General features: G+C 52.1%; 4 protein-coding genes across 7 annotated transcripts; 2 read left to right on the top strand and 2 right to left on the bottom strand.

Moving 5' to 3' along the window:
- Positions 1-631: 631 nt before the first annotated feature.
- RPUSD2 (RNA pseudouridine synthase domain containing 2) lies at positions 632-4587 on the bottom strand. Its single transcript, XM_068194551.1, has 3 exons — positions 4090-4587; positions 3314-3610; positions 632-2376 (listed from the first exon to the last, which is right to left on the bottom strand). The coding sequence occupies exons 1-3, from the start codon at positions 4585-4587 to the stop codon at positions 1585-1587; spliced, it is 1587 nt and encodes a 528-aa protein (XP_068050652.1). The 3' UTR covers positions 632-1584.
- A 294-nt stretch (positions 4588-4881) lies between these two features.
- Positions 4882-8682, bottom strand: LOC137476332 (protein-L-isoaspartate(D-aspartate) O-methyltransferase-like). The gene is made up of 8 exons (XM_068194545.1): positions 8439-8682; positions 7570-7674; positions 7200-7231; positions 6652-6756; positions 6305-6425; positions 6096-6181; positions 5780-5949; positions 4882-5506 (listed from the first exon to the last, which is right to left on the bottom strand). The coding sequence occupies exons 1-8, from the start codon at positions 8551-8553 to the stop codon at positions 5494-5496; spliced, it is 747 nt and encodes a 248-aa protein (XP_068050646.1). The 5' UTR covers positions 8554-8682; the 3' UTR covers positions 4882-5493.
- Positions 8683-8807: 125 nt separating this feature from the next.
- On the top strand, positions 8808-13611 carry CCDC32 (coiled-coil domain containing 32). Of its 4 annotated transcripts, none has more exons than XM_068194547.1 (4): positions 8808-8898; positions 9119-9356; positions 10079-10235; positions 11871-13611. In XM_068194547.1, the coding sequence occupies exons 2-4, from the start codon at positions 9128-9130 to the stop codon at positions 12007-12009; spliced, it is 525 nt and encodes a 174-aa protein (XP_068050648.1). In that variant the 5' UTR covers positions 8808-8898; positions 9119-9127; the 3' UTR covers positions 12010-13611. The 4 variants fall into 4 exon arrangements, with proteins under 4 accessions (XP_068050648.1, XP_068050650.1, XP_068050651.1 ...); XM_068194549.1 differs by having other exon boundaries at positions 8825-8902; XM_068194550.1 differs by having other exon boundaries at positions 8881-8998.
- Positions 13612-18047: 4436 nt separating this feature from the next.
- On the top strand, positions 18048-20336 carry LOC137476331 (prolactin-releasing peptide receptor-like). Its single transcript, XM_068194544.1, has one exon. It carries the CDS (start codon positions 18070-18072, stop codon positions 19153-19155), a length of 1086 nt encoding a protein of 361 aa, XP_068050645.1. The 5' UTR covers positions 18048-18069; the 3' UTR covers positions 19156-20336.
- Positions 20337-26976: the final 6640 nt, after the last annotated feature.

Raw genomic sequence — 26976 nt, 5'->3', positions numbered from 1 at the left:
TAAAATAAAATAAAATTAAAATTAAATAAAATGCAATTAGAGGTACAATCCTTGTGAACTAAATCCTAAATCTTCATTGTTCAAAGAATCTTGGAAACAGAAGTCCAGGGGTTTCTTGACCAGGAAATTAAAAGTTGCCAACTGCAGCCATTATTCCAGGAAAAGAAGAAAAAGCAGCGCTGAGCTCCAGTTCCTCATCAGGCCCTTTGGCCCCAGTGTCAGTCAGGAAAATCCCTGACAGAGCCTTTTTTTGTAACAGAAATTTCTTACCAAAAAAACTCCCAGCATAACCTGGGACACATCAAAATCTAATTTAACTGTCATCCCTAAATCTGCCCCTATTCCCCTGCATCCAAATCCAGTAAGAGCTCCAGCCACCCTTTTTTATACACTGAAGGTGCCCAAGTTCCATTTATTTCCATGAAAGGTGTATTCCAGTGCATCAAAAATTTGGATAACGCTGATTTTTAGCATCACCTCTCTGAATATCTGGAATTAAATTAGAATCGCAAAACCATTGGCAGGATGTGGAAGCCCAAAGTTCAAACCTGAGTGAATTTTAATGGAAATATTCAATAACAGCTGGATGATCCAGCAGACAAAGATACCACTTGGCTCCTTTGGGTGGCTGGAAGCAAGCAAGGGTTTATTGTGATTTGGTAGCTACATCCTGACCCTGGTGACATCACCAAGTAATTTGAGGAGAAAGGTACTAATTCCTGTGGGCTGGCCAACCTCTCCCTTTGGAGATCTCCAAAATTAATATAAAAACCCTCCCAGAAGCCAAGAATCAACTGTGTAAACAATAATGAAAACAAGAACTATGGTGACAATAATCATTCATATAAAACTATTTTAAAAGAAGTCTTCTCCTTCATAAAACTGCTTTTCTTTTTCTTGAAAGCTGATTGTCACACTGAAATGATATTAAAAATCTCAAGACAAAATCCAGGGAACAGTACCTCCAAAACCAGGCCCAATACCTGCACCCAGAGCTACTAACTGAAGTAATTATTTGAATGAATGTTGGTAATTTCAAAGGCAAGTGGATCTTGCTGACAAACAGCAGGCACAAAAGAGATCACAGTGTTCTGGTTTTACCTCACAGTGTTCTCAGAGGTAATCTTGTAGTTTTGAAATCTATCTCACAACAAAAAGCAATAAAAACTGTGTTTTTTATGACATGACATCCAGCAGCTCTTACTGTAAGACACAGGAACACAGCAGGCTGGAAGCAAAATCAGTTTTTGACTTTTAGTGCATACACTTCATTATCCACGTGGATAATTGATCCAGAATCCATTGAGGTGAAGGCAAAGCTGCCTGTGCCAAGCAGAGTTCAGTCCTTGTTGCCCTCAACTGCCAGTTCACTGAAGGGCAATATAAAACTCCTGTTTGAGCCTCGCTTCCCTGCTCATTTTTCACAGCACCTGTGGGAAGCGGGACAGTTCTCCAGCCCCACTGCTCCCTCCCACCCCAGCTCAAGGCACCCTTCGTTCACCTCAACCACAATGAAAAGTCAATCTTTGGTCTCTGCACGCCGCTGTCCCGGCCAGCAGCGTCTGCAGGTGCCAGCTATCCTGGTCACTCCTCCCAGTCCTCCATGGCCCACTCGGGCATGCTGGAGCAGTACTCAAAGTCCGTGCCCTTGTAGCGCAGGGCGTGCAGGAACATCACCAGCTCCTTGGGAGATGGGTCGCGCCTGCTCGTCCTGCACTCCACACACAAAGGGTCCTTCTCTTCCCAACCCTTCTCCCCCGTTTGCCCATCCTGATTCCCACACAAACTGAGCTCTTTGTCTTTATCAAGTGTTTCCAGGCTGATATCAGAGTTTAGCGGACAAGCTGCTACGTCATTCCTCTCGGGATCCTTCTTGTCCTCAGCAGGGCAGGAACTCCCATTTATAGGATCAGCCTCCGCAGACTTTGCGCAGTCACCTGAATTCCCACAGTCTTTACTTTCACCGCTGGAGTTCAAGTCCTCCTCCCCAATACCCAAGACCTCCAGGCTCTGTTTGGAACGATGCTCCTCTACCAGCGCCTTCAGCAGTTCCTCATCCGTCTTCCCGATCTTCCCGCCCTTGCCCCTGTCCGGGCCCCAGGCCTCCATGTTGTAGATGGGATCGTTGACAATGGGGTGCCCCAGGAACTGCAGGTGGACGCGGATCTGGTGCGTGCGGCCCGTGCGCGGCAGGCACCTCACCACGCTGCTGCTGCCGTTGTAGCTGAGCCTCTGGAAGAGGGTTTGGCAGGGCTTCCCCTTGGGATCCACGCGGCACACACCCACCTTGTAGGAAACCACCAGGATGGGCTCTTCACAGACCACCTCGTGCTCTGGGAACTCCCCCACCACCCGGCAGACGTACTCCTTCTCCAGCTGCCAGGAGACACAAGAGGAAGGCTCAGGAAACACAGGGGAAAACACACCCAAGCTCCAGCCTTGCTCCTCCTCCCTCGCCCCTCAATAAAATACACCCAAAGGTGGCGTTTTATCACAACAGGAAAGGGAAAATAATTCAATCAGCTACTTAAAGCCGAATTTCCCCTCACATTTCCCCCAGCTAGTTGGGAAATCAAGAACAGAAAGGCCTGGCCTATTTGCCTCGTTTTAAATTCAGGAGCCATCTCTCCTCAGCCTTTGGCTTACAGTCCTGAAGCCAATCCTGGAAAAAGTTCTGTTTGGATCGAGAGACTCTGGAAAAATGGGAATTTTAAAATTACGGAAGTGGTGGCTAGTTGACATATGTCCACTCACAAATAAATCTCATCTCTAAGTGGTTCACATGACCCCAGTAAGTTTGCACAGTCCGTGGGACAATCCCTTAAGGAAGAAGATCCCCTTCAACCCAACATTACCAAAACAATTTAAATTTTAGGAGATCACTTTAAACCTAAAATTACCAAAATCAATTAAAAGTTTTAGGAGACCCTTTACAATTAAATATTACCAAATCAAAATAAATTTGTAGGAGATCCCTTTTAGTCCAATATTACCAAATTAAATTAAATTACCACGTTGAACTACATTTTTAGGAGATCCCTTTCAATCCAATATCAAAAGCAGTCATATTTTTAGGATTTTCATTCTAATGTTATTGGGCTAGTATTACCAAATTCAATTAAATTTTTTAGGAGCTCCCTTCCAATCCAGTATTGCCAAACTCAATTTTTTACTGTGTCTTTAGCCTTTTAGGGACGAGAAGCACCAACAGATAAGAACGGCAACACAGCCGTGAGTTGTCTGGGGAACTTGAGCTCATCTAGATCCCAAACCTAGCTGACTTTGGAGCACAGCAGCAGCTCCAAGCCCTCACCTGCCTCTGCCGGACCTGCTCGTCGATGCGCTTGGACACGGCCGCGGTCTTGGCGAACATGAGCACGCCCGAGGTCATGCGGTCCAGGCGGTGCAGGGTGTGCAGCTCCCGCAGGCCGTGCTCCTTGCCCAGGATGAAGATGACCGTGTTGTGCCGGAACCTGCCGCAGGGGTGGACGGGCAGGGACGAAGGCTTGTCCACCACCACCACCTCCTCATCCTCCGCCAAGATGCGGATGGGCTGGGCAGTGACCGGCGGCTCGTGCCGATGCACCGTGTTCCTGAGGAAGTCGTTGTTCTGGAAGGGGTATGGACAATTAGCCTGACTCCAGCTTGTGCAACCACCCACCCGGCCACAAACAACAGGGACTTGACACTGTGGGAGAAGAATGAAAGCCCCTTTCTCCTGGGATACCGGATTTAGGACGACAAGCTAACAAGCGTGTGCATCACCACGCAAATCCGATCACCTGCCCATAGGGTATTCCCATTCCTAGGGGCCAAGGAAGCTGTGGGGCACGCGTGGGGCTGTAGGATCCCCACATTCCCAGTGGGGCAGGGATTCCCCGGGAGCCTAGATTTCCCCTTCAACCTCCCTACAGCGTTCACAGAACCGTAGAACACGTCGAACTGAAACGAACCCGTCAGGATTATCGAGTCCAACCTCCGTTAGCCGACCACACCGCCCGTGGGGCGATGCTCACGGCTTGGGGCAGGCCGGGCTCTGCCACCAGCCCACGATCCCCCTCGGGAGCGCCCAGGGCGGGGCCCGCCCACCTTGAGCACGATGTCCAGGTCGCGCACGGGCTCCTCGTTGAGGCGCAGGCGGCCGGCGCGGGCGGCGGCGCGGTAATAGGCGAGGGGCTGCGCTCGGAACTCGGTGCCGAAGACGTGCGAGAGGCTGCGGCCCACCCAGCGCCCCTTGCAGTAGGTGCGGAAGTCGAAGTAGTAGGGGCGCACCTTGCGCAGGCCGCCCTCGAAGTAGTACGAGGTCTCAGCGAAGTGCTCGGCGCCGAAGCTCACGCCGGCGTTCAGCTTCCGCGGCGGCGGCACGTACCGCTCGCCGCCCGCCAGCCGCCGCTTCTTGGGGGCCGGCGCCGCCTCCTCCTTGCCGGCGGGGCCCGGCTCCTCCTCGCGGGCTCGGCTGGGGCCGGGGCCCGGCTCGGCCATGTCCCCGCGGGGCGGCGGCGGCGGCGGCGGCGGCGGCGGCCGGACCCCGATCCCCGCCGCGCGCGCCCACACCGGCCACACCGCGCGCCGCACGCCGTGACGCATCGCGCCGCGCCGGCCGGCGCGGGCCAATCAGCGCGGGCCGGCACCGCCAGGCCACGCCCCCGGCACCCCCGTCCCGTTCCCGCCTTCCCCCCCCCCCCCCCCCCCCCCACAGCGTCGTGAGGCGGAGGCGATGGAGGAGCGAGACCGCCTTTATTTACGTATTTCTTTAATTTATTTACCTCCCAGCAGTGTCCCCCCTCAGAACTGCTCCACAAATGACCCTCGAGCCTCACCGCAGCCCGCCTGCCCCTCGTGAGCCTCCTCAGTCACCGCCTGCGGGAGGGACGCGTCAGGGAAAAGCCGAAACACGAGCATTTTTTTTGTAACCCCAATCAGAAAAGCCAAGAAATGCGTGCTTTTGGTGACCCCAAAGAGGGTCAAGGCCAGCAATGAATATTTTTGAAAACTCCAAACAGAAAAAAACCCCGAGCGTTTTTCGTACCCTCAAAATCCCATCACTGAATTAGTTGGTGCAGGCAGGAAGAGAACACGCTCCCATACTTTAAAAACTGACAAACCAGGGTACATTGCTGCTCCAAGACACTAATTGTGACTTATTTTCGCCAAGCATTAGGCAGAGTAGTCGATATTAAAGTGGTTTTAGTGAAGCTTTAGGCATTCCTGTCTGCTGTCAGAATTCTCTGTGATCTGGTGTTATCTAGAGTTTATCAGGGAGGAAAGCTGGAGTTGTCTGGATACGCTCCCTGGAAGCTGCCACGGCCTCCAAGAGCCTTCCCTGGTCCTCTCCCTGTTCTCCATCCCTCCAGAACGAGCTCCTCTGAAGCAGAACTTCCCTTTATCCACTGATGAAATTTCCATTAAAAAGCCAAACCATACTGACCATCTACAGGCCTAAGTCCCTCTCATGAGCTTTCTGAGGTGCCTTTAGAGACATCCAGCCGTGTGTCAGAGGTCATCCCTGAGGCAAAGGAAAACCAACAGTTACTACTCCCTCAGTTCTGTGCCAGCATCACATGGAATTTAAAAACACAAGACAGGCTTCAGGAAAAGAGGAAATAAAACTCTGCAAGCCCTATCAAACAGAAAACAACCCCTGCTTTGCCAAGCTGTTCTCTCCTTTTGTTTTCCACAAACAGCATCTGCCAGGGATCCAGGACTCGGTCAGCAAAGCCAAGGAGAGCAAGCTCAGAGGGAGAGGAAGGAGTGTTCCTCAGGGAAGAGCAGATTTTACCGAGGCCACTGCTTTTCCTTGTCTGTGAGAGGGACGTAGATGACGCCCATGAGCTGGGTCTCGACGATGTGCCCGTCGCTGGTCTTGTCGTACTGCATCAGCACCTGGTTCGCTCCCTCGGGCCCCACGGGCACGATCAGCCGCCCACCCGGCTTCAGCTCCTTCAGCAGCTGCAGCACGGAGAAATCCCAGTCAGCAGAGGCAAAAAACCCCCACAGACAATGGGAATAAGCAGCGTCGTGGAGGTTGTGACTGAAGATAAGCTTGCGGTGGTTCCCTCATTTTCTCTAGGGACACCCAGCACGGCCTCTCTTACCTCCTTGGGGACGGTGGCTGCGGCCGCTCCCACATGGATGGCGTCGTAAGGAGCCTCCTCGGGGTATCCCTGCCTGCCATCTCCAACTACAGAGAGAAAACATGCAGGGAAGACTTTGGTTGTCACAACAACTCAAAGCAGCAACACAAACGGGAAGGACTTCGAGGAGCAGAGCCAAGGGGAAAACCCCAGGATCGCAGGGAGCTCACCCACAAGCTTCACGCGGCCGGAGCTGAGCAGCGTCGGGTCATCTTCTTGGACGTTCCGGATGGATTCGTGCACCAGCTCCTTGATGTGCTCCACACCCACAGCTTTTCCCGTCGGGCCAGTCTGGAAAGAACATCAGTCAAACACCTGATGCCTCCCGTATGGAAGAGACAGGGCAGGTTTCAGTGGCAACTAGGGAATCTCCAGGAAGAAACTCCAGAGCAGAGGTTCTGAAGAGGACATGCAAGCCCTGTGCCCCATCCTTGGTTTTAAGGCTGAGTGGTCCCAGTTATATCAGCTAATTAGGGGATGTGCTTTCCAGGCTGGGAATAGAGTGCCATGAGCTCACCATCCTGGCGAAGCACGCGGTGAGGTATCCGCTCCCAGATCCCACATCCAGCGCCTTGGCACCTTCCACCAGCTGATCCTTGAGCAGCTCCAGTGCGTGGGCATGCTGCAGGGACACCCAGGACAAGGAAGTGGGAAACATCCCGGGATTAGTATCCTCTTCCAACACTTTTTCTTGTTTTCTGATTTCATCACAGCACACCTGGCCTCGTGCCTGACACTTCCAGAGCAAAACTCAAGTGTCAGACCTGGAAGATCTTTTGCAGGACATAATTTAGGCAGAGGCTCAGGAATTAGATGTGAAACAGCAGGAAAAAAGGTCGCATGCAAAGAAAAGGAACAACATGGAATTCCCATCTAAGGACACTTTTAAAGCAACTGAAAGAGTATAGGGGAAACTCCTCTAAAGAAGAAAAATCCCTAAAGAAACAAGCAGGATAATCATGTCCATGGGATGTTTCAGTTTTCTACTTGAAGAAAAATTAAATATAAAAAGAGAAATAAGCAATTCCCTCCATTGCTGTTGAAAGTGAGGTGTTTTCACCTTACCATGTGCGGGGCACTGATCGTAGCCTTGTAGCCTAAAAGGAAAAGGGTGACGCAAGTTATTTGACGAGGAATAAAATTCCCAGTGGGAACAGTTCCTAATTCTCCCCTGCCTTCCCCCAAAAATAGGAAAACACTTGTCTCCTTTCACAGAATCACAGGATGATTTGGGTTGGAAGGGACCTTAAAGCTCATCCAGGCCCAGTCCCTGCCATGCGTGGGGACACCTTTCCTTAGACCAGGTTACTCCAAGGCCCATGCAACCTGGCCTTGGACACTTCCAGGGATAGGGATTCCACAACATGACCATGGAACACCTGCCAAAGCACCCTGTGCCCTGCTGACAGCAGGTGTTTTGGCAGAAGTGACTCACCAATGGATTGAGGAGAATCCATGTATGGGAAATACTTGATGTAGTGACCTCTGTCCGTAGCCAACAGCACATCGAAGACGCGCTGAGACTTAACGATCCCTTTTTCTGGGAAAGAAGGAAAAGAGAGACAGGCAGGACTGAAATCCTGGGCATTCCAGCAAGAAGAGATTTGAAAGGGGAAGTACACTTCAGGGAGTTTGTGGATCTGAGAGGGACAGCAAACCAAATGCCGATGGAAGGCCATCCTTTCCCATTCCCGCTGGGAATGGGCCCAGCCACCAGCCCATCTCCAGAGGGTGGCCACCTGCATGCGCAGCGCCTCTGACACTGCCAAGTGTAACGGGAGTCACGTTTCACGGCGGGAAACGGAGACTCCGGTTCAGGTTTCAGCAGTGAACTCAAGGGCCATGACTGCCGAGACATCCAACATCCCTTCGCACCTTTCTGCGGGAATTCTGGGGAAGTTGACAGCTATTTTTATGTGTGTTCCAGCCCGCTGTCCTGAGCGGAGCGGGACCAGCGGGCACCATTCCAGCCGCCGGGCAGAGCCGGAGGAACAGCATGGATGTGCGGGACACTCGGCTGCAACCCCCGGGCTCGGAACACCGAGCTGCAGCACTTTAAAGGGCGCCACACACTTCCAAAGGCAGGCAAGGAAGGTGTGGAGAGGCTTTCCTGCCCCTCCTGGCATAACACCTCGTTTCCAGCTATAAATAGAACGAGTTCAGGCTGGGGCAAACGCCGAAATTCAGGAACATTAACCCCAACCCTGCCGAGTGAGCAGTGTCACACGGCGTGACACTAAATATCCATACACAGACATGAAATATCCGTGCACTGACATTCCAAGGGATGCTGCAGGGACTCACTGTAGAGGTTGTTGACCAGCTCCGCGTGCGTTTTCCCGCTGGATGTCCAGGCCATGGTCCTGGCGAAGAGCAGCCCCATGAGTGCCAGCACGGCGCCGGACGGCAGCTGGCTCATCCCACGGACACGGCAGCGGCCTGCGGAGAGAGGGGGTTCAGAGCCACGCCGGAGCTCCCCGTGTCCCGCTGGGATACATCCCGCCCTCACAGAGCCCGGGCAGGTGCGGCAGAGGCTCAGGGATGTCACACCGCACTCGCCTGCGCCGCCCGGGACAACTTCCGCCCTCTGCCAACATGGCGGCGCGGCGGCCTCAGCGTCCCCCACCCTGCGGACCAATGGGCGTCCCCGCTCCGCCGGCGGCGGGCGGTGATTGGTCGGACCGGGGCCGGTGGCGCCGGTGATTGGCCGGGCCGGGGCCGGAGAGGCGCGGGCGGAGCGGCCGCGGTGCCCGGAGCGCGGGCGGTGGGTGCGGGAGCGGCGGCGGCGGCGGCGGCGGGGCGGCCCCTCCGCCTCACGGGCAGCCGCGGGGACATCGCTCCCTGCAGGGCGACCGGGCGGCCGGGTGGGATGAGAATTCCCTGGAATGTCCGCTGGCGTGACTTGGGCAGAGGGAGGGGGGTGGCGGAGGCCTGGGCGGGCGGGCCGGCTCGGTGTTCACGGTTTCTTCCCCCCCCCGTCCCAGGATCCCACGATGAGGATGATCGAGAGCGTGGACTCCGTGGTGACCAGGTCCAGCGAGGACCTCTGGGCTGAGATCTGCTCCTGTCTGCCACATGCCGAGCACAAGGACGCCGGCGATGCTTTCACGGACTCCTTCGTGGATTCCTACGCCGAGGGCAGTGGATCGGGGGGCTCTTCCCAGCCTACCCTGAAGCCCTGGGCACCCCTGAACGACTCAGAGGTGTATTTAGCGTCCCTGGGTGAGTGTCTCCCGCTGCTGAGGTGCCTGGTGACAGCTCTGCTTTTTGTGCCAGTGCTGTGAGCAAAAAGTCTCCCAGCTATTTCACACAGAATCTGAGTCATTTTCTTCAAGTGTAGCAGTGGAAAGGTGAAGCTCAGTCAGAGCTTCTTCATCTCTGCCACAGAAAAGGACTTTATAAAAAGCAAAAGCTGAAAAAACTGGTTTTTACCCTCCACAATAAGTAAGAGGTTGCACACAGCAACAGAACAGGTGGCAGAAGTGGCTTTTTAAGCTTTTATTTCTGCCAGAACTTTCATCGTGCCTTCGTTGCTGTTTCGCAGCGTGCCAAGTAGTGCAATGAGAGTGATTTATTTTCCAATTTGCATGGAAATTGTGGGAACTCAGTGCCTGTGAGATCTGTGCTGTCCTGTGTGATTTCATGGAAGCTGAGCAGTAAGTGTGAAAGTTATTAAAACCCCAAATGGGCAGAGCTGGCTGACTGCACAAACCTTATTTCTTTCAGATGCATCACCTGAAAAACACCATCTTGTGTATATATGGGAAAGAAAGCTATGTAGGCTTGAAACACAGGGGGGAAATACTTTTTAAATAGAAATTAGTCTTGAAAAGTTAATTTAACTTACTTTTTGATATAGAAATCCAGATCCTTCTCTTCTCTCCTTCTAGGAAAAAAAAAAAAAACCATAACCAAGATAACAAAATCCCCTGTTCTCCTCACAGAGAGAAGACTGATGAGGATCAAAGGCCTGTCCCAGGAGGTGACCTCCAAGGACATGCTGCGCACGCTGTCCCAGGCCAAGAAGGAATGCTGGGACAGGTTCCTGCAGGAGAAGTTTGAGGCAGAATGTTACGTTGAGGGCCACGATGCTGACGAGAGGTAACGAGCAAGTCAGTGGGAAGGGGTCACCACTTACCCCTCGAAACCTAGAAGGAGGTTTTGTCAGGACTTTGCACAGAAATACATTCTCCCTGCAGCTTGGAGAGGCTGCCACAGGATTCCTGCAGCGTTTGGGGAATGCCCATTGGGGTTGTGCTAGAGGGAGCACAGAGCACCTAGGGTTTGACATTCCAGTGCTCCTTTCTGATCTTTGCACCCCTGAGACTGCATGGAAGCAGCTGGGACCTACTCAATGGTTTCCCTCCTCACACGTGGGGTAGGGAAGGAATGGAGCAGAGGAGGGAATGTCCAGTGTGTCTCAGATGGGGATTTGGGGTTGGTGCCAGTCCTGGGATGAGATTTCCCTTCCCTGCTTGTCTTACAGTGCTTCTGCTCTTTCCCCCACTGCCCTCTCACAGATGATGTCAGAAGTAAGATGGGCCCTTTTCCTAAGCAATCTCCCATTCCCAATCACATGGAATGCTCTCCAAATTCCTCACTCCTCAGCTGACATTTTCCATGATTTCTTCTGGATGACAAGAAGATTATTTCTCTCCCTTCAAGAAAATCTACTTAAGCCAGAACTATGAAAAGTAATCCCTGTTTATAAGGAGGTTTCAGATGGTTTCTTTGGTCCCCAGTTAACTTCAATGCTATTTACATTTAAAACCAAGCTTTTATATGCTCTTTCTACTGTTTTTAAAGGGTGAGGATGTTATCCATGAAAGAGTTTCAGTCCCTAGAACTTAACTATGAAGTTAGAGGTCACTCCTGAATGGTGCTGAAGTTTTAAGTCTCACCCACTGATGTAATTAAACAAGCCTTAACTTTTAAGTGCACTGAATTATGATGTTAGACTGTTGGGATTATAGTGCTTTTTAACCTTCCAGTGCTATTAATGCTCACACATTTTGACATATTCTTCCAGCTTTGGGTTTTTTCCCTTCCCTTCCCCCACCCCATATTTCCTGATCTTCATCACAAAGAGGCAGTTGGGGGTTTGGTTTGTTTGAACAAGAGGTTTTTTTACTTCCAGACCAGAAAGCTGGAAACTCCTGGAATCATAGATTGGTTTGGGCTGGAAGGGACCTTTAGGCCCATCCAGTTCCACCCACCTGCCCTGGACACCTTCCACTGTCCCAGGTTGCTCCAAACCCCATCCAGCCTGGCTTTGAACATTTCCAGGGATGGGGCAGCCACAGCTTCTCTGGGCACCCTGTGCCAGGGCATCAGCACCCTCAGAGGGAAGAAATTCTTCCCAATATCCCATCTAACCCTGCCCTCTGTCTGACTAAGTTGGAGTCTTTGGCTACAAGAGGCAGAGGAGAATTTCAGGTGTGTAAAGGCTGAAAGGGATCCTGTGCAAATCCTTTACACTGAGAGAAATCAGAGCATAAAACATGTTCTGACCACAGTTTCAAAGGCCCTCCTGCAGGGAATGGCTTTGGAGAATGACAGATTCTGCTTCTCCCTCTGGCACCAGGATCCATCCCACACCTCACCTCACCTGTGGGAACGGGAATTCCCGCAGAGGGGCAGGAGATGCCTGTGGAGGCTTCTCTTGTCGCTTCTCTCGTGCGCTCCCCTGCGGCTCTGTCGCTCCCCGGTCTCAGGGTGTCCCTTTGCTGTCCCCAGCACGCTGGAGCACCTGAAGCGCTGGCTGCAGCCTGACAAAGTGGCCATCAGCTCCGAGGAGGTGCAGTGCCTCATCCCGCCGGAATCGCAGCCGGAGAAGCCAGAGGCCGAGGAGGAGCCTTCAGCTGCGGAGCAGTGAGCACCCACAGCCGTGCCCAGGGCTGCCTCTTGTCCCAGCCCCCAGGAAGATGTACCCAGCCATAGGAATAGCAGGAAGAGGGGCACAGAGCAAATTGTCAGTAATTGAGAAAGGAATTTTCAAAATAAAGAACCCCCAGCACACCAAATTCCAGCTCTGGAGCTCCGTAGGCAGTGATTGGCACTGGTAGGGACAAGAGGGAACACCTGTGACACAGCTGAACCAAAACCTCATGTGGATCTTCTCCAGCCTGCAGCCACCTCTTCATTCCAGCCTGGAAGTGGATTGTTTGGAATCCATCAGGAGACACATTAAACAACAACAACAACAACAAAAGCAGTTGTGGAGAAGCACCAGAAGACATCACGGTCTAGAATAGAGCAGAGAAACCACTGAATCACTTTTGTTCTGTCTTTTACCTTTTCATTACTCAGCTGGGCATTGTTTTCCTCTCCTGCCAAACCCGCTTCGGTGTTTTCTCCAGATCTTCACTGTTTCAATCTGACTTGGCCTCAAGCTGTGCCAGGAAGAAGACACATGTTTCCCACCTCTGTGAATTTGGGACCCTGAGGGAAGCTCTCGCTGCCGTCAATGAATTGATGGTGTCATTGATGTTGTAGCTATTTCACATTCCTCTCTGTTATGTACCCCCTAATATCCCACTTCATTGCCCAAAATCTCTATTACAGACTGTAGGGGGAGTATTTTTCCTCTTGTTGGTCGTTTTGTACCTGTTCAGCCTCTCCAGAAAAAGATTACATGAGATTCTGTATGGGGAAACCAAGAGGGGTAGCCAGGGAAGCTACAAACAACTTGTTTTCATCACAGAATTGCATAGAATTCTCTGACTTGAAATATTATTTAGTATTTAATTGTTTTGTTTTTTTTTCACCCTGCTTAACTCTTCAAAGGGTTTTTCCCTTTTACTAATCCAAGAATCTGTGATTTTGTGCTGATTTTTCACTGATCTGTGTGCTCTGCCTCAGCACCAACACTGGAGGTCGGTAGAGGGAAGCAGCACAGTCTGTCAGAGCTTCTTTGGGGAAATTGTGGTTCTAGGAGTCAATTCTCACCGGATTCATGCCGTGTTCATTTATGTATCTGTTTGAAAATACTTTTTTAGGAGTAAATTTTTGCTGGAGCCTCCCAGTTTCCTGTCTCTGTGCCCAAATAGAGGCGCTGCTCTCTCAGTCACCAGGTCACAACGCGGAGATTGTTCCCACCATCAGCTTTCCTGGTCTAACTCCCAACCCAGACTCACCTCCCAAAAAAGTTCCCCTCCCACACTCAGAATTCTCCATTAAAACAATCCCTTGTTTTTGAAACCTCAAGGAAGGGGGTGAATCATCTGAGTGCCAGTGAAGCACAACTCGCAAGCCTCGTGTCTTGCTGATTTGGTCATTAAATGTCCCTTTTAATTTATCGTTTAACTGTCCTTTATTAAGTCTGTGTCCCTGTGCAGATCTCTCTCACCTGCTGTAACAAAGCTGTGACAAAGATGCAGAACTCTGAGCTGTTCCCAGAAATGGTTTGTGCAGAGAGAGAAAGCAGCGATTTCTCTGTCCCCAGCCTATTTCCCAGTCAATAAAATTCTTCTTATGGGTAGCAAGCACTGTGGGGATGCTTTATATTATCTTATCTGTTCTTAAACATATTTGAGGAAGAAATATACCCAAAAGAACTCTGCTGAAATTATTCCACATCCACATCACCAAGCATTTCCTTTGGAGAAGGGACCTGAGGGAACAGCTCTTATCATTTCACTTGTAAAAATAATAACCATTCCAGGATTCTGTGACCTGCTCTATGGAAACATGTGGGGCAAAAGAAAATCCAACTGATAATTGCCAAGGTTGAGCAATAATTTCCTTATATTAATCCTTTATGTAAACTTTTTTCTCCCTCCCATATATAATAAATATAGCTACATAAATATAATTACATATAATTAAATTATAACTGAGAGTACAGACTTGGGGTGGGTCTATACTTAAATCACCATTAAAAAAAAACCCTTTAAAACTTCTTTAGAAAATCACTGAAACTGTGAATAGGAGTGTGATGTGTCCGAGCAGTATCGCTGCACTTGGTGATGGCACACGATTTGAGTAGCAAGGGTTTTACCTCCCAGTATTGGGGTTTATTTTGGGAAAAAACAGGCTGCTGAGCTCCTCCCCACCAAACCAACCCTTGGTGGTAAAAGCAGCAGCCTCACTAGGGGTGGGTTTTGCTTCTACAGCAACACCAGTCTTGCTGTGTGTGGAAATAACTCCCACAGAGGGAGACTTGCTGAGGCTGGAAAAACCCTCTGGGATCATCGAATCCAAGCCCAGCACAGCTGAGCCCACCCGTGTCCCCAAGTGCCACAGTCACACAGCTTTTAAATCCCTCCAGGGCTGGGGGACTCTACTCTTGCCCTGGGCAGCCTGTTTTTAACAATTTAACCCAGAGGAGTCATCAGTGACATCTCAGGGACGGAGAAAGGGCCCATCCTCAGAGGCGCAGGCAGATCTGCAGCTGCAGTGCCTGGTGGCATCAGGTCCAGACCATGAGATGGTCTCATCTCATGAGACCAAATACAGGGAGTGACTTTCAGGCAGGATAAATGAGTAAATCACAAAGGAAACAGCAGCCCCCCCTCCCCTTTGTACCTTTTAAAGACAATATTTTACCTTTTTCTCTGTATGAAAGAGCCTTTCTGTACCCAAATTTGACCAAATACAGGGCAAATACAGGGAGTGACTTTCAGGCAGGATAAATGAGTAAATCACAAAGGAAACAGCAGCCCCCCCTCCCCTTTGTACCTTTTAAAGACAATATTTTACCTTTTTCTCTGAATAAAAGAGCCTTTCTGTACCCCTGGAGAGGTACAGAGTGGAGAGCCCACGTGCTGATGCAGCCCCAGCCTGGCAGGGGTTTGCTTTCATAATGGGGCAGAATAAAGTATCTAACACAATCCACCTGCTGCCTTGTCAGAGCAGGGGAGGGCAGGGCTGACCGAGCACTTTGGGCAGCAAGGAGAGGCTCCCACCCATCCAAACAGGAAAAAATGTGCTTCTCCACAAGCTTGGACCAAAGGAATCGATCCCACAGAAGCATGAGCTGGCAGCACCGTGTGGTGCTGCTGAGAATCACAGAACTCCAGGATAGTTTGGGTTGGAAGAGAGCTCAAAGCTCATCCAGTTCCATCCGGTGCTGTGGGCAGGGACAACTTCCACTATGCCAGGCTGCTCCAAGCCCTGTCCAACCTGGCCTTGGACACTGCCAAAGATGAGGCAGCCACAGCTTCTCTGGGCACCCTGTGCCAGGACCTCAGCACCTTCACAGGAAAGGATTTTTTCCCCAATATCCACTCCAAACCTTCCCTCCTTCAGCTTATGGCCATTAAATATTCCATCCTCCTTTGGAATGGACAGGGTCTCAGGGATCTCTGGTTATTTCTAGAAACCACCCTGATGACATGGAAAAGAACAAAAATCACAGCAAACTGATACCTGTCCATAATCTGTACGGGATGGGAGGGACGCCAGGATGCCACAGGAGAGGCCTCCAGCTCGACCATCAGGGTGGGCTGCAGCTTTCAAACCCACCCTTGTACCCCCGAGCCAGGACCTGGAGTGGGGCAATACGAGCGCTGGGAATAAGAGCGATTTATTCTGCAGGCTCTGGAAGCAGCAAAGATGATGTCAAAGAAGGTTTTTCCAGCATGAGTCTGTGCCGAGAGAAGAGCTCCCAGCGCTGCAGCCGGGTCACCCTGGCCATGGCGCATCCGGGCGGGGATGGAGCCTGTGCCTGCCTTGGGATGGACTCATCATCCTGCTGTCGGCTCCAAAGCCCAGCTCTCCTCTCAAACCAGCCTCTGGCTCTCCTAATCTGATTGTTCTGCTCTTTAAAATTAACAGCAGCTCTCGTCAGGCACTGATATGGAGACAAAGATTATTTTCTTCCTGCTGATTATTTGGCAGGGGTGAGCACTCTCCTCTTGATCGGCTCAGCCAGTTTTAATAACCAGCCCAGCTCCATCAGATTGGGATGAATTAATCACCGTCTTGCACCAAAACTCTCAATTTTCCAGAGCTCCTGTGACTGCTCTGCAAATTTCCATTCCTCTTATCCCCACCAAAATTCCAATGGATGATATTTTTTATCGTTTTCCCTTATTTAAGTAAGGCTGACGCTGGTACCCTTTCTCATTTGGGGCAATTCACAATGGCTGGACCGCCCTCGCTCCATCCTACACTTGCCCCCCCAGCTGGGCCACCAGCACCCCGGGGCTGGGTGCCCGTCACCCTACGGCTGGGCCACCCTCACTCCACTCTTCCCTCGCCCCACTCTGCCCCCACCCCACTTTCCCCCCCTCTTCCCTCGCCCCCGGGCCGGGACACCCCGACGGGGCAGGCGCTGCCGACTCCGGGAGCTCCGCGCGGTCCCTGTGCCCGCCCGCCCCGTCCTCTCCGCGCCTTCCTCCCCTTCCCTGTCGGGCGAATGTCCCTGGATCCGGCCCCGAGGGCGAGGGAGGGGCTCCCCGCAGCCCCCCGGTGCTCCCCGCCGGGCCGGGGGGCGGGATGCGGCTCCACCTGCGGTGCGGGGCGGTGGGATGTGCGCGTCCCCCCGGGTACGTGGAACACCGAGCGCCGTGGGTGGGAACGTCCTGTTCCTCCGGGACTGAAAGGCTCAGGCAGCGTGGAAAAATAAATAAATAAATAAATAAAGACAAAGCAAGACAACAAAAACCCCACACCACAAAAACCCGGCTGAGATCGGCTGTGCCGGAGCCTCCCGGTGAACACCCTGCGAAGGGAACGCTCCTCCTCATCCTCACGGGAACATCGGCGGGCAGCGGGCGGCTCCCGGCCCTGAGCGCCCCGGACCCCTCGGCAGGTAAGAGCGCTCCGGACTGGGACAGGGGGTCCCGCAGCCACACCCTGGACCCCCCAAACTCCAGCCAGAGCTGTGGGGTTCAGCATTTATCGGAGAGGGAGCAGGACCCCGGCGATGCACAGAGGGGCTGGTTTGACTCTCGTGGGTACACGAAGCAGAATTAGAGAATTTAATTGAGCTTCAGAATTTACATTCTGTAAGTTAATGAGCATTTTGGCTCCTCAGCTGCAAGTTTCCTGATGGATTTTGTGCTCCTGCCCCAGGCAGGGTGCGGGGACCTGGAGCTGTGGTATCACAGCGTGTGCCCTGTGAGTGCATCTGGGATGTAGAAAACCTCAATATCCCTCGGTTAATTACAAGGGTTTCTTAATTAATGCTGATTTGACTCTCCAATGGGGGCAAAAGACTGTCCAGATCCTGGTAAGGGGGATCAAATACTAATTTTGAGAGTGTGGGGCTTGAAAGGAGGGTCCTGGAGGGGAGCTCTTAATTTCCATACACTTTCTGTTGGAATACATTTTCCCCTGTGCTACTCTGAGTGGGTTTGTGGAGGTGCTCAGGGAGCACGGCACTCCCTCCTTCCCTCCCTCCTATCACAGCTGCCACGGGGAAAGAAAGGAGAAGCCAAAGTTCCATGGGTGATGAAGACATCACCAAGGGGATAAAAGAACCCAGTGGGATGGGTTGGGGTGGGAGAGATAGAGGAGTGCAGGGAATGGAAAGGATGCTCCTTTCCCATCCCAGCCCGGTGGCATGGGGCTGGTGGGTCAAGGTGGAATTAACTGGGAAAAATAAAAAGCAAGAAATGCAGGAGTGTCTTTTTTTTCCTGCCTTAAGTCAGCACAGCTCCCACGTGTGGGAGGTTTCTCGAGCTGATCTGTCCTAAGCTGGCAGATCCCCACAGATCTGTGCTGGCTGCTTGACTATTTCACAGCCAGCTTTCCAATTCTCCTCCATACCGGAGCTCCCCTGTGTCTGTCACAGGGCATCTTCACTCTTAAGCAAGTCACTTAAAGCAGCCAGTGCCTCTGCACAGGGCTGTGCAAAGGGCCAAGACTCAGGACAGGTCCTTCTGCCCAGAAGTTCAGCCAAAATCTATTTATGTCCCCTCCAGAGCTCAGAGGCTCATTGTGTTTGACTTTGAGTTGTGGAGAAGCTGCATCAGCCACAGGGTTTCCCATGGCTCCGCTGCCCAATGACTCCTGGCACAATGACTCCGCCCTGATCTTTGCCGGCCTGGACCTGCTCCTGGAGCTGAAGCCGCTCTTCATCCCGCTCTATGCCACAGTGGTGGTGGTGGCGTGCATTGGGAACCTCTTCCTCATCCTCCTCATCACCCTCACCAAGAAGCTGCACTGCACCACCAACTTCCTGATCGGGAACCTGGCGGTGGCCGACTTCATCATGTGCCTGGCCTGCGTCCCCCTCACCGTGTCCTACGCCTTCGAGGAGCGGGGCTGGCTCTTCGGCATGTTCATGTGCCACTTCGTCACCCTGCTGCAGGCTGCCACCGTCTTCGTGTCAGTGCTGTCTCTCACGGCCATCGCCATCGACCGCTACGTGGTGGTGGCGTACCCAATCCGCAGGCGGATCAGCCGCAGGGCCTGCATCGGCCTCGTGGCCTGCATTTGGCTGCTCTCCATCGTGGCCTCTGTGCCCACCTCACTGCACACCCACTACTTGGACCTCAACGCCATCGGCCACGACATGATCATCTGCGAGGAGTTCTGGAAGCACGAGGAGAGGGAGCGGCTGCTGTACTCGTGCCTGATGCTGCTGCTCTCCTACATGCTCCCACTGCTGGCCGTGTCCGTCTCCTTCTGTGCCATCACCTACCACCTGCGCAGGAGGAATGTGCCGGGCGCCGCCTATCCCTGCCAGGCCAAGTGGACCAGGACCAAGCACAAGACCTTCCGGGTGCTTACCATTTCTGTGGTCTGCTTTGCCGTCTGCTGGCTGCCCCTGCAGGTGGTCAACTTCATCCGGGACATCGACGAAGAGTTCACCATCCTGGACAAGAGGTACGTCAATGTCATCCAGGTCTCGTGCCACCTGATCGCCATGAGCTCTGCCTGCTACAACCCCTTCATCTACGCCTCCCTCCACGACAAGTTCTGGTTCCACCTCAGCAGCTACTTCTACCGCAAGAAGCAGAGCTCCAGGAGCACGTCCCGCAAGGCTTCCCGCTTCAACACCTGCTCCACCCTGGCAGATGCTCCCACCGGGGCCTCGGACAAGATAGCTTTGCAGTCCAGATTACCTTAGCTGGAGGACCTTGAGGGATTGGGTTTGCGTGGCCCTATATCCCAAACCACGGCTGGGACACACCCCTATATCCCAAACCACAGCTGGGACATACCCCTACATACCGAATCATGGCTGGGTGTAGTAGGTGTCCAGTGCTACATTTGGAGCACAAAGACTTCATCCTGTGGTTTATGCAGGAGGTGGGTCAGTGTCTGAGCAAAGCAAACACCCATTGTGTAAAAAACTCTTTGGAGAGTGCACGTCTTCATTTTGTAGAATATAGATTGTTCCTAAGCAACAGGCAGCACTTTGTGCCATGGGAAGAGGTCGACTTGCACAGGGAGCCATGAAATTGCTGTGAATTTATCCTTTAAAATTGTGGCTTACTGGTGAAAGGACAATTTAGGACAATGTGCACTCTGCAGGTGCAGATGAGGGCACGTGGCTGCTGACAGCGGCGGCTGGTTTGGAATGGGTGTGACTTTCATAACCTGCTTGGCCTGCTGGAGGAGCCACCCCTGTAACCAGGCAGGGCATCCCAGTTTCTCCAGCCAAAGGTGCAGATGCAGCTGGGCACATCCACGAAGTCATCACTGCTCTTCATGGCCGAGTAGGACTCAAAAGATCTCAAGTGATGAGTTTGCTAGGAATGATGTTTCAAATTCTGCTCCCAGGAAAGCTGAGGTTGGTGTATGTCCACGTCCAGGGTCCTGCAGTGGAGGTGGGAATCCCAGTGCCAGGCTGTTCTATCCCAGAAGCTACCAGATGAAGGGTGGGTTTGCTTGTCAGTGCTCCTCGGTGTCTGAAGTGCCTCTGTGGCCTCTCAGGCTGCTCTGTGCAAGCAGCACATGCAGAAGGCAGTGTCTCCTTACACCCAATTCCCATGTAGGTTTTAACCTCTTGATTTCCCAGGAGAAAGCCTTGGGAACAGCCCATAGGCACCACAGCTCAGGGCCGTGGCAGCTCCCAGCTGCCCTGCTCTGTGGGGCTGAGCTGTGACCTCCCACTGCTCCTTTTGCCCGAGGACAGGACTTCAAAGCCCCCAGGCAACAGGTCCTCAGCCCTGCACAGAACCTGCCCATGGCACTGGCCATCATCCCCGCTTCCGCCAGCAGCTGGGGAACATCCAGGGCAGACACAGCTGGCTGGACCCCAACAGGATCCCTAATCCACTCTCCTTACAGCCACCCACAAGCTCACTCACCTTCTGGCTGAGGCCCTCATGGTGGCCCTAGAAGGACTTGTGGTCTTCTGTGAGGTGACCAGCAGAGACAGGGACCCATCTAAAGTAGTGCCAGTGACCTCTGTCCTGTTCCCACAGAGCAGCTCCCTCCTTGGCTTCCTGCAGCTTCCCTGGGCCTGGGCTACTCATCCTGGAGGAGCCAAGCGAGGCAGAAGATTCCTGTTTGTCCTTCCTGTAATAAAGGCTTCAAGAGCTTGGGCTGTGTGTGTGTTGATGTGAATCCCACAAAACCCAGAAACCCTTGACTGCAGCTCAGCCACATCCCAGGAAGATGCCAGCTTGGATATGGTTAGTTCTGTCCCAGTCCTGGGCAGAGGCAGGTCCTTGGAGGTCAGGCTGGGATTAGTGCTGGACCAGGTTGCTCCAAGCCCCATACAGCCTGGCCTTGGACACTTCCAGGGATGGGGCAGCCACAGCATCTGTGGGCAACCTGTGCCAGGGCTTTACCATCCTTGGAGCCAAGAATTTCTTCCCAGTATCCCATTTAATCCTGCCCTCTGTCTGACTGAAGCCATTTCCCCTGGTCCTGTCACTGCTGATGTTGATTCCTTCTCTCTTCATTTCATCCCATCACAATCTCTATTATTTCACTCTTAATTAAAACCCCTAAGTTTCCCTAAATTCCTCTTCTTAGCCTTTCCCCCCCCCCCCAACTCCACCACCCACTCATTTTCATCACTGCATTTATCTGCAGGACCATTTAAAATCCATACATCCGTCCTGGAGAAGTGATCCACAAAGAGGTTTCCTCTTCCATGTTTCCAGACTAGAGTAGAATTTGCAGTTATTGAGCACTGGGAGAGAAAACCCCCACCCTCAGGTCCCCCTGTTTAGATGTTTTGCTTGTTCCCCAAACTACCTGCAGGAAAAGGGAAAACACTATTTTGGGAGAGTGAGCTAAAAGCTGAGAGACGTCTGAGAATAAACACAGAAATCCCGGAGCTGCAGTCTGGGATTCACAGAAACTGGATATATAAAGGAGAACACGGTTGGTTTTCTTAATGAGAGCAAATTAATCAGATAAATGAGGGAGGAAAACATGTTTGAAGGCTAATTCTGCAGAGCTTTCCTCAGGAAGCTGCTCAAAGCTTTTCTCCCAGGAACCAGGGGGTATAAAGGGGATATTTTGGTTAAATCATCCTCAATTATTAAGAGCTTTGCACAATATTCTCCCTGAGAGTGTTTCTTCCTCCCAAACTCCCTTGTTGGGATAACAGCTGGACTTCATGATCCTAAAGATCTTTTCCAACCTAAACAATTCCATTCTGTGACCCCCTCCTCTACCTGGATTTGGTGCCTGTAGCTCTCCCATCTGCCAGGACACAGCCCAGGAAGGGAAAATATTGGTCAGCCTGTTCAAGTGTTTACAGCTTTAAGGGGCAGATAATATAATTGGGGCAGATAATAAAATTTATTCCAGTGATGGTCTCTCAAAAGCACTCAAGACATGATTATTTGAAAGAGCTTACCTACAAGCAAGGTATTATACCCATTATTTGGTCCCCATCCAGGTTTCTCCCATGGCTGCAGATGATGAGGCCCTTTGTCCTGCACTGCAGAATGAATTGAGATGAGGATCAGGTCTAAATGCACACAAAGGATCAACACTGTTTTCATGTGTACTCCTAGAAATTTCCTCCTCTGTCTCCAAAACAGGCACAGCAAACAAAATTAGCCTGGTAATTTTCCACTGACTTTTAGTCCCCTTCTTGCTGTGTTTGTTCTGTCTGGATATCACCAGTGATGACAAAAATCCAGAACAGAGAAGCTCTTCCACTGAGCCAGGATCATTGGTCAAATTTTATTTGTGGATCTGGAAAGAGCTTAGAAATTGCTGATTCATTTTATATTATTATCATTATTATTATTATTTTTATTACTATCATTATTTCCTGGTTTATTGTGAATAACATTCTGACTCAAGCCACTACTTCTGATTTCCTTGACAGAGCTTGCAAAATATCTTTTGCATTTCTCTGAGCAGATTCCATGGGCTGTACAAACCGTGGCCAGCTCTCTTCCCAGATCTTGGCTCTGGTTAAAGAGGCAGGTTTGTGACATGTACATGAGTAAATCAGGCTTATTTTAACTTCTTTTTGCTAAAAGCACAGTTGATACAGCTCAGGCTCACAGTAATGACCCGGAATTGGTCCTGGTTTGGGATGGAAGGAACCTTAAATCCCACCCAGTCCCACCCCCTGCCGTGGGCAGGGACACCTTCCAGCAGCCCAGGTTGCTCCAAACCCCATCCAACCCGCCCTTGGGCACTTGGGGGCTGGATCCCACTGGATCAGGCAGACTGAGCACCTTCCCATGGACATCACCTCTCTGTGAACTGCTGGATCTTCCAGCATTGTTGAATTATTGAAAGCACCACAGGTGATTTATGGATGTACCCACTTCCGACTCATCCCATATTCCCCCGGTGCCTCCTCCTCCTCCTCCGTCGCTGCGAGCACTCACACTTTAATTTCTGTGAGCGTAGCAAGCTCTCGCTGCAGCAAATTAACCAAGATTTCCTAAACCCCAGTTTGCTCCTCATTCATCTATTTTATCCATCATCCCGCTCCCGCTGCAGCTGCCAAGAATCTCCTTAGTCACACACCACGGTCACCGCGCCCCAGTTCAGGGACAAATCTGGCATTTACCACACTTAGTTCAACGTTGCTCCCCAAGGTGATGATGAGGGATGATGTGCCTTGTGCCAGTCCCCAAAAACCTACAGACACATCCCTGGCTTGGTGGCACTGCCTGGGACTCTCCAGCATGCCAAAGATTGAGCAGGGCTGGGAGACACCCCAAACCCCTCCCACTCAAAGCATCATTTTTACTGCAGGCTAATATCCAATTTTGGGAGCAACGAGGTAGACACAGACATTTCCTGCAGCAGGGATGGATGGAGTCATCCCACAACCCCTGGCAGCAGAGAACTCGGGGTGATGCTGCAGTCAGATCCCCCCAGGCAGGGGGGGTTGTCTCCCCTGGATGCTCCAGCCCCTGTCCCGGCTGTGATGAGCAGGATGAGGCCGAGGCCACGCACAGCGTGAGGGTGACGGGCACTAATTCCACATAATTCCACAGATGATGTGAGCGCTGATTGCCACGCAGGGAAGCGCTGCAGAGCGGCTCTTGGTTGCCATAGGAACCATCAACCTCCTGGGAAAAGCCAAATTACTGGATCGAGGCGGCTTCTGTGGCGGTGACAGTGGGGGGCTCTGCATGGTGACACCCTCCTCCTCCAGGAATGGAACCAGGGCAACCTCAGGGGGTGAAAGATGGCAGTGGGGATGCCTAAGGCTCCAGGGAAAACTTGGAGCCCCTTCCTGTGCCTAAAGGGGCTCCGAGAGAGCTGCAGAAGGATTTTGGACATGGGCCTGGAGCGATACGGGGGAATGGCTTCCCACTGCCAGAGGGCAGCATGGGAGATTGGGAAGAAATTCTTCCCTGTGAGGGCGCTGAGGCCCTGGCACAGGTGCCCGGAGAAGCTGTGGCTGCCCCATCCCTGGAAGTGTCCAAGGCCAGGCTGGACAGGGCTTGGAGAGCAACCTGGTCTAGTGGGGGGTGTCCCTGCTCAAGGCAGGGGCTGGGGTGGGATGGCATGTCCTGGCAGGGGAACAAAGGGTCCCTGCAGGTTTTACCAGGGCTCTGAAGGGCTCTGCATTGCCGAGAACGTGCAGGATGTTTATAAACCTCCAAAGTTCTGAACTAGACTCCTCACAGCTTTTTATCCCAAACATGTGGCAAAAAAAAGATATTGCAATCATCCCACTGGGTTGCAACAAGAACCTGGTGAAGCAAATGGATGAATTTTCAAGATTTACCCTCAAACTCACCCCAAAGCACAGCCTTGGTCCTTCTCAGTTCATCAGGAACCATCACCTCCTGGACCACCCTGAGCCTGAAGCAACACCAGGAAATATCCAGGCAGGTTTACTGATGCTCATCCCTCCTGCATTAACAAGAAATCTTAATTTCTCCCCTTGCCATGGGGTGTTTCCAGGATGACAGCTCCCTCCCTCCATGGAAGACGACACAGTTCCTGGGTCTCCATAATTATTTACACGTGGGCTGTGTTTATTGGCAATTAAATGGTTTGGTGGCTCCGAGACATCAGTCTCCTCTAAACATGTTGTCTGCCAGCAGGGGAAGCATGGGATGGGGAATTCTGCCGAGCCCTCCGGGGCCGCGTGTGGATGGGAGGGAGCAGCTGGCAGAGCCCCCCGGAAAGACGATGCTCTAACGGAGCAGGTTTGGAATTGGGAGCCACGGGGAGGGGTGGGGATGGGTTAAACACTGCACAAACAGGCGGAGCTGAGCCCTGGAAGATCAGAGGGGTGGCAGGGATGGGGTGTGCAGGAGCATCCCAGGCTGGAGCAGGGATGTGACAGGCCGGGATGGGGCCGTGGGACCGTGCAGTGTCCCCACCAAGGCAGCTTTGAAGACTTACAAGTCTTCAAAGATCCACTGCAACGCTGCGGGGCTCACCCTTGCTATTGCAAGACTTGGTTAAAGCGATTTTTCACACGGAATTGTCTGAAGCCAGTGAGCGGAGGGTGGATTCCTGCAGAGCTGCTCCGGGGAAGGCTCCGGCTCCGGCCATGGTGCTCACAGACTCTGTGCCTCTGCAGCTCTGGCCCGTCGGAGCCAGGATTTTCCTGCAGTCCTGGCTCCGGGGGGCTCTTTGTGAGCACTCAGCAGGACAGACCCCCCAGCCCTGCCCTGCTGTCAGGGCTCTGCCACAAACCAGATGGTTTCACAGCCACCCCAAGTGTCCCCAGCTCCTCATTCCCAGCTGCTGCTTCCTTCAAAGCCCCCAGCCCCCAAAAGCCTCCTGAGCCCCTGGATCCCACAGAACACCTTGATTCTGGATGGGGCTTGGAGAAACCTGGTGTATTAGAAGGTGTCCCTGCCCATGGCAGGAGGTGGGACTAAATGATTTTTAAGGTCTGTTCCCACCAAAATCATTCTGGGATTCTCCCCAAAGGTCAGGCTTGCTGGCTCTCATCAGCTTAACATCCACCTGGACTTGCCAATGATCAGGAGGTGGGATTGAGGTGTGGGAAGAAAAAGTAGCATGAGGATCCAGATATTTATATGCGTTTACTATGTTTTCACATTTTAAATCTCAAGCCTTTTCTGCTTCTCCCTGCTTGGCCCTCTCCCAGCTTAGAAATCAGCCTGAACCTTCTCAATTCTGCTCTGCTGGTGGCAGGAGATCTGAGCCTACACCCAGCCACGCTCTTTATCCTTTACTCCTCACTCCAGCACCTTAAAATCCCTTCAAACAGTGGCAGCTTCAACAGGGGTTTCCTCAGGCACCTGTGTGCTGCTGCTGGTTCCCACATCCCTGTTTTCCTCCTCACCTGATGCTCCCCAACAGCAATAAACAGGATTTTGCTGGTTGCTTTGAGCTTCTTCCCAAGCCCCTGGTGCTTTCAGGAGAGCAGAAGGAAGTGTTTAGGCCCCAGAGTGCCCTGTTGTTCCCCATTCCAAGATCCAACCAGAAAATACCACTCACCAGAGCCACTGAAAGGTGCAGTTTCCACACTGATTCCAGGCTTCACCAAAGAGCTCTGCAGCTCATGGATAAACCCTGACGGAGATTTATTTTAGTCCCTCTCATAGCTCAGCAAGGATTCTGCGGCTCCCATTAGCACTTTGGAGAGGTATAAAGCAAAATCCTCAAGCTTCTTGGCTCGAAATCACCTTAAGATTTGCTGAAAGCAACGGAAAATGCAGGTTATCATTGTGGGTCTGCAAAGAAAAGGCTTTTGGAGAGTTTAAAATCCAAAGGTGCTTTTTCCCCAGAAGAAAAGGAAGCCACCTTGTCTGTCTTTATAGGCAGGAGGAAAACAGACCTGGAAGATTCCTGGACACGAAGAAGAGGTTGGATATAACTGAGACAGGAGACTCCTGCCTGTTACCTGAGATGGGATTCCAGCTTTGGCTCCAACCCCGCTACCAGCGTCCTTTGGGATCCTAAATGTGGGGCAGCTCTGCTGAATTTGGTGGCACCAGCACTGTGGAAAGAGCGGGGGAAGTTCCACAAGCCCTTCCCATCCAATCATGACACTTCTGATTTCTCCTCTTTTATCCCAAAGGACAAATTGCCAAGGACAAGGAAAACCACGTGGAGGCACATGGGCCCTGGCAGAAGGTTCCTGACCGACAAGGTGTTCCCTCCTCCCTCCCGCTGGCAGCGGGCCTGGACATATTTTGCTCACGATGCAACTTCCATTATTTCCATGGCAACCATCCTTTGTCGGGGCTGAAGACTGGAGATTTTTTAACAACTCCCCGTTTGCCAATTCAAGCCCCAGAAGGAAATGGGAAAGTTCTCATTCACATGCAAAATAGCTGCGATAAAAGCCGAGGGGTGCAGGGCGGGGGGCAGCGCTTGGGCACGGAGCTTTTCATCCCAGCCTTCCTCATTTCCTTGCTTTACAGTGGCAAAGAGCCTCACCCAGGGATGTGCCTGACACCCTCTCAAACCCATGGAAGGGGGTTGGAACTTGACAATCTTTAAGTTCCCTTCCAACCCAAAACATTCCGAGATTCTATGAATACCAAAATATCTCGACACACAATAGACCCAT

Source organism: Anomalospiza imberbis, chromosome 6 (assembly GCF_031753505.1).
Source record: "Anomalospiza imberbis isolate Cuckoo-Finch-1a 21T00152 chromosome 6, ASM3175350v1, whole genome shotgun sequence".
Taxonomy (NCBI): domain Eukaryota; kingdom Metazoa; phylum Chordata; class Aves; order Passeriformes; family Viduidae; genus Anomalospiza; species Anomalospiza imberbis.
The sequence above is the reverse complement of the archived record's forward strand: the minus strand, read 5'-3'. Positions and strand labels throughout refer to the sequence as shown.

Bases quoted from the DNA above. Each gene is read 5' to 3' on its own strand.
- RPUSD2 (XM_068194551.1), bottom strand. From the start codon at position 4,587: ATGCGTCACGGCGTGCGGCGCGCGGTGTGGCCGGTGTGGGCGCGCGCG. The intron at 3,611-4,089 runs GTGGGCGGGCCC...TACCCCTTCCAG, and splicing joins ACCTGGACATCGTGCTCAAG to AACAACGACTTCCTCAGGAA. The intron at 2,377-3,313 runs GTGAGGGCTTGG...GTCTCCTGGCAG, and splicing joins AGCAGGTCCGGCAGAGGCAG to CTGGAGAAGGAGTACGTCTG.
- LOC137476332 (XM_068194545.1), bottom strand. From the start codon at position 8,553: ATGAGCCAGCTGCCGTCCGGCGCCGTGCTGGCACTCATGGGGCTGCTC. The intron at 6,757-7,199 runs GTAAGGTGAAAA...GTGTCCCTGCAG, and splicing joins CGATCAGTGCCCCGCACATG to CATGCCCACGCACTGGAGCT. The intron at 6,182-6,304 runs GTGAGCTCCCTG...TTCTCTCTGTAG, and splicing joins CGGCCGCGTGAAGCTTGTGG to TTGGAGATGGCAGGCAGGGA.
- CCDC32 (XM_068194546.1), top strand. The intron at 9,357-10,078 runs GTGAGTGTCTCC...TTCTCCTCACAG, and splicing joins GGTGTATTTAGCGTCCCTGG to AGAGAAGACTGATGAGGATC. The intron at 10,236-11,870 runs GTAACGAGCAAG...TGCTGTCCCCAG, and splicing joins GGCCACGATGCTGACGAGAG to CACGCTGGAGCACCTGAAGC.
- LOC137476331 (XM_068194544.1), top strand. From the start codon at position 18,070: ATGGCTCCGCTGCCCAATGACTCCTGGCACAATGACTCCGCCCTGATC.